The sequence below is a fragment of the Arvicola amphibius genome, chromosome 3, assembly GCF_903992535.2.
Source record: "Arvicola amphibius chromosome 3, mArvAmp1.2, whole genome shotgun sequence".
Classification (NCBI taxonomy): Eukaryota; Metazoa; Chordata; class Mammalia; order Rodentia; family Cricetidae; genus Arvicola; species Arvicola amphibius.
In genome coordinates, this window is record NC_052049.1 from 106,043,581 (window position 1) to 106,055,709 (window position 12,129).

The 12,129-nt window shown below is 34.3% G+C and overlaps 1 protein-coding gene across 2 annotated transcripts; it reads left to right on the forward strand.

The window, feature by feature from the left end:
• On the forward strand, positions 1-7,525 carry LOC119809510 (olfactory receptor 145-like). Of its 2 annotated transcripts, XM_038322335.1 has the most exons (2): positions 1-11; positions 6,583-7,525. In XM_038322335.1, exons 1-2 carry the CDS (start codon positions 1-3, stop codon positions 7,523-7,525), a joined length of 954 nt encoding a protein of 317 aa, XP_038178263.1. The 2 variants fall into 2 exon arrangements, with proteins under 2 accessions (XP_038178263.1, XP_038178265.1); XM_038322337.1 differs by lacking the exon at positions 1-11 and having other exon boundaries at positions 6,578-7,525.
• The last annotated feature ends 4,604 nt before the right edge of the window (positions 7,526-12,129 follow it).

A 12,129-nucleotide genomic window follows, 5' to 3' on the forward strand; every position in this document is an offset into this window, starting at 1 on the left:
ATGAAGATATTGTTCTGGAGAGGTAGCTGAGAGTAGCTGAGAGGCAGCTGTGCCTGAATCCACAGGCAGCAGGAAGGAAGAATGAGCTATTGAGCCTGGTTTGAACTTCTAAAACCTCAAAGCCCATGCCAGTGACACACTTCCTCTAATAAGTCCCTATCTACTCAGATAAGATTGCATCTCTTAGTAGTGATACTTCCTAAGGGCCTATGGAACCCATTTGCATTCAAATCATCATAATGACTAACAGTTTTTCCATGTTTGCATAATATAGATTATCCTTTCTTTCAAGAAATGTGTATTCTTTCACTCTTTAGTCTATCTCTACTCTTCATGATTATTAATAAATTGTTCACCTAATTACAAGTTATATGTAAGAATGTAGCAAAAAATCCATAAGTCCAAATTATTAAGAATTAATTTCTTAAAAAAAAAACTTGGCTTAGTTTAATGTATTTTTTAAACATTTTATAATGTCATAAACACATTGATTACTTACTAGGTCAAATTTATACATAAAACTGAATTACAAGAAAATAAAATGATCACCAAATTAAATGACTTAGCTACTAAATCCTAGAAAAAAAATTCTGTAATCATTGACTCGAATTCCTTTCGCCTTGCTTGTTTACAATGCTAGAGTTTAACCTGGTGATGTAGAGGACTCTAGAGAAACATTGCACACTGAGCTCCAGACCTAGCGATCTGTGGATCCTAGAATATACTTAACAGATTTGACCCCCAAAATGTGGAAACAGAACCCAACTGACCTTCAATGTGTTCTAAGTTCTTATGTTACTCTACAGTAGAGTAATAGTATCATATCATTTTCACTAGCCAGAAAATTATCAAAAGCAAAGTGTTGAGGTAGGTAAGCCATAATTAAGATTTGAACTGAGTTCATAAGATGATAAATAAAAGAACACTATAATGTGTCGCAGAAGCAACATATGTTTAGAAAATTAATAACATTATCAACCTTTCTGCCAAGCAAACAAAAGGTAAACAGAACTTAACAGAAATTGGAAAAAATACATATTATCTCAGCTACCAGTGAAAGCCAAAGCATCGTTAAATAAGTGCTTGGGAGATATTATGCTATAAATTATTATGAAAATCTGTAAGAAATTTATGTCTTTTTTATTGTATATGATATATGAAATTGTGCAATAAAGCATATAAGCAAGTATCTGAAACAATTGATGACAAGTAGTGTGCAGTGACTGATGCACTAATAAAATTCTCCCGTCTAATAAGACTGCAGGACAATTTACCTCATAGTGGAATTTTCCCATACTTTCAAGAGACAACTGATACCAACAATTTAAAAAACTCTTCCATAAATAGTGAGTAACAACATGTTCAATTTGGTCCTATAAATACAGCTTTAGCCTATATAAAAACCAGATAAGATACAACCAGAAATTTAAAAATGGATAAATACATAAATATTTTAAAGCCAATTGCTCAATGGCATTTAAAAAACATCATACATCATAATCAAGTTAATTTGCACAAGGCTGTTCATCATACACAGTCAGTATTAGAATATTGAAAAACATGAGGCTAAAACAATTATGGTGATTTCAGCAGATGCAGAAATATTTTAACAATGTTATAAAAACCCTCTTAAGAAATTTACTGAAAAAAATTAGACATCACACATTAAAGTAGTAACAGCTATGCATGACATAGGCAGTGTCACTTGAATACAGAAAACCTGAAAGAATTCTCTCTAAAAAAAGGAGGATTCTATATTATTACATAATACTTATATTCCTCATCTGCTGGTTAATATTTGTGAAATAAATATAACACAGCTGATTGACAAAAGAGGGTCAAATACATATTATTTACAGTGGTAATGTGAATTGTAAAAAAATGGCTAATCAATAAAAACACCCAGATTATGAAAGCACTGGAATTTCCAAAGGACACATTGATGTCCAAGAAAGGGTAAAAGAAATCTGGGGAAGACAAGGTAAGCTGCCCCAAATCTTTCTCTACTCTCTTTGTTCCTCCAATCCATTCCCTCGGAATTCTTTATAGCACTACAACAGAACAAAAGCTTCAGCCTCTCTTCCTCCTTCCTCCCTGACTCTTTTTCTTCTGTGGAACGCACAAATCATCCCTTTTTGGCCTCCGTTCCATCCTCATCATTGTGTACCAGGCTCCAGTTTAGGGAGACATCGCCTGCTAAATCACACATCACACATGCCAGAAGACCAAATAAGCTACCTTCAGATCTTTTCCACACTCTATGTTCATCCAGATCCAATGTCCCTGGCTACTTTCAAGCCCTGTAACAGGTTCCCGTCTAATTTATTTCCCTCTGCTCCTGCCCCTGTGTCCTGTTGATTCTACAGACCATCCTTTCATAACGTCTCTTCCACAACTCTACATTCTATCCTGACCCCTCGCTCAAACTCACTCCGCCTATTAAACTGCCAGAGAGCCTGGTGAGCTGCCAATAGACTTTCTCCACTCACTGTTTCCCTAGAGCCACAAACCCAGCCCTAAAGAAAGTACTAGAATGAAAACCCCAACCCAAGGAAGCTAACTGTACCCACAGGCAACAGATAACCCCCAGCAACAAAAAAACAAAGAATAAAAACACACAATCACTATGACTGAAAAATAACAGGTATTAACAACCACTGGTCATTAATATCTCTTAATATCAATTGACTCAATTCACCTATAAAAAGACACAGGCTAACAGAATAGATATGAAAACAGGATCCAGCTTTCTACTGTATACAAGAAACACACCTCAAACTCAAAGAGAGACACTATCTCAGAGCAAAGGGTTGGGGAAAGGTATACCAAATAAATAGACCTAAGAAACAAGCAGGTGTAGCTATAATTATAGCTAACAAAATAGATTTCAAAAATCAATCAGAAGAGATGAAGGACACTTCATACTCATAAAGAAATAATCCATCAATATATACTCTCAATTCTGAATATCTATGCTCCTAAAAAAGAGCACCCACATATGTAAAAGAAACATTATTAAAATTTAAATTGCATAATAAACCCCATACATTAACAGTAGGAGACTTCTATACTCCACTTTTGTCAATGGACAGGTCAACCAGACAGAAACTTAACAGAGAAATAAGAGAACTAGCAGATGTCATGAATCAAATGAATGTAACAGACATCCACATCTATAGAACATTCTACTCAAACACAAAGAATATAACTTCTTCTAAGAACCACATGGAACCTTCTCAAAAATTGACCACATACTTGGTAACAAAGCAAACCTCCACATATACAAAAAAAATTGAAGTAACTCCCTGCCTTTTCAGATCACTATGGGTTAAGTTTCTTGACCAAACTTAAGAGCAGTACAAATCTATGGAAATAGATATAAATATTTTGTAGGCCATGATGGTTTCATAATAAATAGAAAATATATATTTATAATAGATTATATTTATTATATATTTAATATAATAGAATATATATTATGAAAGTAACCAACTACTTATTTATATAATAAATGAAAATAACCGACTACTATTTATATAAGGAATATAGTAAGCATAATAAGCATAAATTGTTAGCAATAAATTTCCCCTAAGATTATAGTCCACCTACCCATGGTTTTAGCTATGTTTATAGTACCATATAAGAAATATCTCCTGTGGAACAGGGCACAAACTCAATAAAATGAGCAATTGCTTACAAGCTTCTTAATGGCTAATCTTGGTTGCTTAGTTTACTGTATTTGGAATGAACTGCAATCTAGAAATGAGAGGGAAAACATAATCCAGATCTTGAGGCAGAAAGATAGCATGCTTTTGATTTGGATCTTGAAGCTGGAAGGCACAGGTTTTTATACAAATCTTGAGGTTGGATCACTGTCACCTTTATTCGAGATATGAGATAGGAAGACAAACCATTAAGCCTCAATAAAGACAGTTGAAGAAGGAATGGATTATTCATTCTTTTCCTGTTTGTCATTGCTTTGTTTGCATATTGATTCCTTCACTGGAATTGGAGCCTACTTCTTCAGACTTCCAGCGTATGAAAAAGACCAGCTAAGCACCTAGACTCATGGGACTGAGAAACTACTATATTTACAGTTAGCCATCTTAGGACTGAAACTTGTAAGTCATTCAGATTCCCATACTCATGAACACACACACACACACACACACACACACACACATTTACTGTCCTGTTTTGTGTGTCAACTTGACACAAGCTAGAGTCATCAGAGGAAAATGGCTCAGTTGAAGAAATATCACAATTAGGTCCAGCTATAAGCATTTTCTCATCCAGTGATCCAAGTGGGAGGGTCCAGTTTATTGTGAGTGGTCCCATCTCTGGACTGTTGGTCCTGAGTTCTATAAGAAGCTGGGTTGAACAAGCCATAACAAGCAAGCAGTGTCCCTCCATGACCCATGCATCAGCCCCTGCCTCTGGGATCCTGTCGTGTTTGAGTTCCTGTCCTGATTTCCTCCAGTGGACATCAATGGTGAAGTTTAAGAAAAATAAAGCATCCACCCCCACCAACTTGCTTTCTGGTCATGGTGTTTTGTTATAGCAATAAACCAATAACTAAGACAGACAAATAGGCACACACACACACACACACACACACACACACACATTCCATAAATTCTGTGACTCTAGAGAACACTGACTAATACACCATTCAACAGTTTTTCCATTATTGCACCAGCAGGGACATCTTGCCTTGCAGGCTGGTGTTCTATGCAGGGTCCATCAATGGATAAACTAATATCTTTTTTAAAAATTATCATCCTATGTTGTGTTCCTGACCATCACAAAAGTTAGCTAGGATAGAAGAGAGAAAGAGAGAGAGAGAGAGAGAGAGAGAGAGAGAGAGAGAGAGGCAGGAAGGAGATAGAGAGAAACTTCTTGTTCTTTTCAAGATTCATTTCTCTATGTCCTTTAGTCAATATGTATTCTTCAGAAATAGTGTCTTCATCTGGTTATAGAGGACAGAAAAGAGCAATAGCAATACTTTGTGTTGTTTTAGGTATTTGAATGTGCCGCCGTGTTATCACAAATTTTGTAACAGTATTTCATTTAGTTGTCAAAGCAATCTGATAAAATATGTGCTCTTAGTCACCATCACTAATTCATAAATTGTGGACACAAAGGAAAGGTATTTAATTTAAAATAGTTATATTAAATTCTCTGGACAAACTTCAGGTTGCAATTTCTAATCACTGTAAAAGCAAAAACTTTTGAAGGAGGAAATTTTATAAAGTGAAGTATTAAATGAAAGACTATTTTAAGCTACTGAAATTACTAAATTATTTCAGAAAAAGAAGTAGGAAATATAGAAGAAGAGCATGTAGAATGTTTCTATTTAGGATATGGGAAGAAATGAGATAATGCAATATATTTTCCTTTAGATATGAATACAATATAGAGATGGGACTATGTTTTGGATTTGTCTTGGGAGTTGTACAAGCCCAAGGGTGAATGAAATACTTCAGAAAAATTGTGGGTCCCTTAGGAATTAAAGACAGATCTTCATTCAAGGTGTAAATAAAATCCTTTTAATCCCTTCTTACACCAAGATGCTGTTCTCAAGGAAAGAGAAATAACAAGCTTTTATTTTGTTGAAAGTCTGATATATTATATTAATATTATTCCATTTACACAGAAACTTCTCCATACTATATGTGACAACTAGACCAATATGAGGACTTTTATTCTGTTATAAAAAAGTAGTGAAAGATCATAATTAGCAAATCAAAGCTACAGATCATAAATATTTTCAAGGAACTTTGCAAAACAAATTTTAGTAACAACAAACGCCTCAAGCCACGAATCCTGGAATTTTCATTTCAAGCAACAATGCAGAAACACCAGTGTTTCCTGGTTCAGCAATGGTGAGTTTATGAATGCTACATACCACAATGCCTTTTTTTGTGATAAATAGATGTCAGACATATGACAGGTTCATTTCGTTCCTATTTATTAAACATTGAAAAATAAGTAAAACTGACATAAATATGTTCCAGATACAAAGAAGAGATGTTTTTAAAATACAGTAAAAATAAATTCCTTCAACAAGTGAAAAACTTTTAAAGTTGAATTCTGTGACAAACAGTAGTTAGTAACTCTGCCTATAGTCAGGGTCCTTACTTTTCTTTACTTTGAAAATATTTTGATTCCTTTTCTACCACTAATTTAAACAGAGGACAACACTAATTATTAAAGCTTCTATTGTTTTTTTTTCTAGAAAGCAAGTTAATCAAGTAAAAGAAGAAACAATGAGATGAGATAAAGGTGTTTCTGTCCACCCACACCATCTTTATACTTTGGTTTGTGAACAGTCATGTTTACATGAAATGACCCATCCTTTTTTCAGGATTTAAGGAACTAAGGTACATTGAATGCCTAACTTGGAAACTGTAATTAGTGAAACTCTATGGCACTCACAGTCATGAGAAAGGCTGATTCTACAGTTTGAAATTGGAGTAGATTTGAAAATTTCCAGTGACTATACATTGGTGGGATGAGATAAAATATGAAAAGAGCTAAATTGTCTTAAAGTATAACATGCTGTCCTGCAGATTCCAATAGGAGAATAATGGCTACTGGAAATAGGTCTTTTGTGACTGAATTCGTCCTGATGGGCTTAACAGACCAACCAAATCTCCAACTCCCTCTGTTCTTCCTGTTTCTTGTAATGTATATGGTGACTATGATGGGGAATTTGGGCTTGATAATTCTAATTGGACTGAATTCACATCTTCATACCCCCATGTACTTTTTTCTCTTTAATTTGTCTTTGATAGACCTCTGTTACTCTTCAGTGTTCACACCCAAAATGTTGCTGAACTTCATACTAAATAAGAATGTTATCTCTTATCCAGGGTGTATGACCCAACTCTATTTTTACTCATTTTTTGTTATTTCAGAGTGTTATGTGTTAATGTCAATGGCCTATGATCGCTATGTGGCCATCTGTAATCCACTCTTATATAATATTGCTATGTCTCCTAAAATATGTTCATACCTAATGCTTGGTTCATACTTGATGGCATTTTCTGGTGCCTTGGCTCACACAGGATGCATGCTGAGACTGACCTTCTGTGATGCAAATATCATCAATCACTACTTCTGTGACATTCTTCCCGTGATGCAGCTCTCCTGCACCAGCACCTATGTCAATGAACTGGAGGTTTTCATTGTGGCGGGCATCAATATCATTGTGCCCAGCATCACCATCTTTATCTCTTACGGTTTTATTCTCTCCAGCATCTTCCGTATCAACTCTGCTGAGGGTAGGTCCAAAGCCTTTAGCACCTGCAGTTCCCACATAATTGCTGTTTCTCTATTCTTTGGATCTGGTGCGTTTATGTATCTTAAACCCTCCTCAGTTAGGTCTATGAATAAAGGAAAAATTTCTTCTGTCTTTTATACAAATGTGGTTCCCATGATGAATCCCTTAATCTACAGCTTGAGGAACAAAGATGTAAAAATGGCCCTGAGAAAAACCCTCAGAAGGTGGAAACTATGGTAGAAATAGCTTCTCTACATGTCTGTAGCTATACGGAAGTTTACCTTTTTATTAAAATCTTAGGTGAAATACATTTTCCTATTTTATTGTGCAATTATTAGTTATATTCTGACTTTTCATAATAGCTATTCCTTTCTTCTCATCATTTAGTACAAATGATTTAACATGCTAAAGAGATTTAATCCAAAGCATTTTATTGTCATTATTGATAATTTTTCTTTTAGGAAAGATTGATTATTCATTAAAGTATCAAGCAAATGCTAAGATAATATTTTCCTAATGAATAGGGTGTCAGAGTCTTTAATTATATTCCACTGAACTTACAAATGATACTATTTTTATTTTAATTTCCATTATTCAATTTCAAAGTTCATATCTCAGGTATAGACAAAATTCCACAAAGACCATTGAATACAACCCATTTTCCTGTTGTAAACACTGAGCTTTCTTCTTATATTTCTTTATATTCATCATTGTACCAAAAATCACATTACATTCTCATATATATTTTATATATTCTTCATATATATTTATGATGTGGATAGTATACTAATATGCAGCAATATTTATCATTAAGATGTCTCAGTTATTCTAATGAAAAGTGTCAAGAAAAGGATGCCCTCTTATTATTTAGTTTCTTTTTGTCAGTAATATGAAGAAAAAAACAAAACTCAACTAAAAAAGCTGACTGCCTTTGTTTTTAGATGAGCTTCAATTATCATTCCAGGAAGTAAATACTGATTTACTTTGTGCCAGAAAATAACTTAGTGGCTCTTTTTGTTGTGATTTAAGATATTTTGGAGGCAATCAGCTCAAAAAGTCAGATGTTTTATAAAAACAATAGAAAACATGAATTTGAAATGTTTTAATGTGTTTGATATTTTAGAATGACAGTATAGGAAAAAAAGGAAGCTTAACTGTATTCTGTGATGCCCTAACATCCACAGAACCAGAATATATGAGGTCCCTCTCTATCAGGGTTTAGAATATACATGTCAATGTAAATGCATATCTGTTCTATGAGACGTTGCTTTGCCTTCCACCTTCAAAGTTTTGAGAAAAGTTGCAGTCTACAACTGGCATATGTTAATGATGTTGGATGTGGGAAGAGAATGGTTATATTTGGGTGAAATAAAGAAATAAAATAGTGGACAGGTGAGTAGGTTCCTCAGTTAAAGGCACCTGACGCCATGACCGATGACCTATGTTCATAGAACCTACAAGAGGGAAGGAAAATAGATTCCCAGAGTTCTCTGACTTCCCACATGTACTTTGGTAAGCATTCACTACAGTAAGTTGATTTAAGAATAAAAAAGAAATGACAATTGAAACTCAAGTTATGAATTTTGAAAATTAAAGCACCACACTATCCAAATCTCCTAAATAAAAGCCCTTAAGTTTAATGAAATTTCTAGACTTCACTAAGTAGGATAGGTTTAAATTATTGATTATAGAGACGTATTCATTTCGGAAGGTCAGAGTATCCGAGGACAATTAAAGTTTTCTGATCTCTAAACTTTTATTTGCTGATTCTATATATTAGATATATAGTCAGTAAGATCCTCTATTTCAGCTGGGAAAATTTGAACCTCAAAATGTTAAAAAAAAAAAATAAATCAAGTAATTTGAAAAAAATTTTGTGGTCATGTCAGGGACTAGGTTCAACAAAATAGCACTTACTAGGATAGGAGCATGGGGATTAGAAAAATAAGCAAAGAGAAAAAGGACACGAATGAAAAGAATAAAACAGAAACATACGATAGTAATGGGAGGGAGTTACAATTCCTCCAGTGAATACTCAATAAATCCAGTGAATACTGAAATTGCCCATGTTTCATTTCCATTTGTTTAAGATTCCCCTTACCCCAAAAGGTAGGAGTAGGATTAAAAAAAAATTGCATTAACCTGATGCAAGGAAATGAACAGATGAGCTGAAGGTTGCATGCTACATTCTAAGTGAAACATTCTGTGGCTAGAATAAGACTAATAATGCTTACACCTTAAACCAAACATTCTGTAGGCAAACCACTCCCCATTGTTATCTCCCCAAGAGAGTAGGGACTTAGTTGGATCCTTAGGCTTTTGTTTGAGGTAGAAAGAGATCTACATCTCAGTTCCTGAAGTACAAGGCCTGGATATTAGCCACACCTGTTGTCAATAACCTTGTGAGAGCAGAAATCTCTAATCTGTATCTAGGAGGAAATAGGATCATATTTTTGGGCCTCCACATGGTCAAACCCAAATTATTATATTTCTTTTCTAGAATTAAAGGGTGCATTCTTTTACCCTTTCTATGAGGAAACAGACCAATAGTCACCTGTGCTAAAACCAGTAATCAAAGAAAAATAAAACTTTTGTGTTGCAAAAGATTCTCTATTATACTGTTTTTATTGAAACTTTGCATTTAAGTGTTGTAAAATTTAGTGTAAGTTGTTATTGATTTGTATATTGTGATAAGATACTGGCCATTGGCATCAGTGATTTTCACTGCAGAATTTATTCTTAGATAAGACAACTGACCTTCTTTCATTCAGTATTCTTTTACATGCAGTTTTCCAGATTTTGGATAAAAGACTTTCTTTATAGAACAAACAACATTTATAAATGTTCAAATAATATTTCCATTGTTTCTAATTCTCTAGGGTAGATCATATTTTTGGGCTTCCACGTGGTCAAACCCAAATTATTATATTTCTTTTCTAGAATAGGAGGTTGCATTCTTTTACTCTCTCTCTGAAGAAACAGACCAAAAGACAACTGTGCTAAAACCAGTAATCAAAGAAAAATAAAACTTTTGTGTTGCAAAAGATTCTCTATTATACTGTTTTTATTGAAACTTTGCATCTAAGTGTTGTCAAATTTAGTGTAAGTTGTTATTGATATTTATCGAGCTCTACGTTTTTCTCTGCTCCCCTTCTTGCCTCTTTCCTCTTTCCTTAATCCTCTCCCAAGGTTCCCATGCTCCCAATTTACTCAGGAGATCTTATCTTTTTCTGCTTTCTATTTCCCATGTACATAATATCTATGTAAGTCTCTCTTAGTACCCTCATTGTTATCTAAGTTCTCTGGGATTGTGATTTGTGGGCTGGTTTTCTTTGCTTTATGTTTAAAAACCACCAATGAGTGAGTACATATCATAATTGTCTTTCTGTGTCTGGGTTACCTTACTCAAAATAATGTTTTCTAGCTCCATCCATTTTCCTGCAAAATTCAAGATGTTGTTATTTTTTTCTGCTGTGTAGTATTCCATTGTGTAAATGTACCACATTTTCCTTATTCATTCTTTGGTCAAGGGGGCATTTAGGTTGTTTCCAGGTTCTGGTTATGACAAACAAAGCTGCTATGAACATAGCTGAGCACATGTTTCCAAATAATTTTAAAGACAGACCAAAAATATTTAGTTTTTTATCCTTTGTTCTAGTTGCTTGATTATGTGTGTGTGTGTGTGCATATGTGTGTATGTGTGTGTATGTGTGTGTGTATAACTTTTCTAACCAAGTCCACACACCTCTTTTGAGACCAGACCTTTCATTATTCTTTAGTACATAAATAATTCTAAACTAGGTATTCAAAGACTTCATAGGAATATTCTTGTCTCTGCCTTCCTAGTGCTAGTTATGAGTGCACATGCCACCACACTCAGCTTTCACACATTTGTTCTGGGGATATAACGGTTGTTCTTTTACTTCCAGGACAAGTGTTTTACCTCTCTAATTATTATAAAAATTTGTTTTTGAAATATAAGGAAGTATAGATGATTATATACAAAAGAAATATGCTTCAGTCATATGATGACAACTACTACCAGTACTACCACTGTTGCTACTGGTGCTACGTGAGAGACATAACCAGATTGAAGTCTGCACAGTGAGAGACAAACCAGACATCCTAGGATTCATATAACCCACAAACCTATGAACACCTGACACTCGACAAAGGAGCCATTCCACTAAAATCAGGAACAAGGCAAGGCTGTTCACTTTCTCTATACCTCTTCAATATAGTACTTGAAGTTCTAGCAATAGCAATAAGACAACATAAGGAGATCAAGTAGATTAGAATTGGAAAGGAAGAAGTCAAACTTTCGTTATTTGCACATGATATGACAGTGTACATAGTGACCCCAAAACTCTACCAAAGAATTCCTACAGCTGATGAACACCTTTAGTAATGTGGCAGGATACAATATCAACTCTAAAAATTCAGTAGCCCTCCTATACACAAAGAACAAAGAAGCAGAGAGGGAAATCAGAGAAACATCACCTTCCACGATAGCCACAAATAGCATAAAGTATCTTGGGGTAACTCTAACCAAAAAAGTGAAAGATCTATTTGACAAGAACTTTAAGTCTTTGAAGAAAGAAATTGAAGAGGATACCAGAAAACTGAATTGTTTTAATAGATGTTTTTATTCTAATAGTAAGCTTAGTATTATTGATCTATAATATAACCAAGTAGAATCTGGTGGAAGATTAGCCAAGTCAAAAGTAGAAATGACTACATATACTGTACTTTATCAACCCTCCTTAGTTAATAAAATCTTCTCCTTACCCTATAGCATTTCTATTCCACACTGTACGATACTATATTAAGTGCATTAACCATTC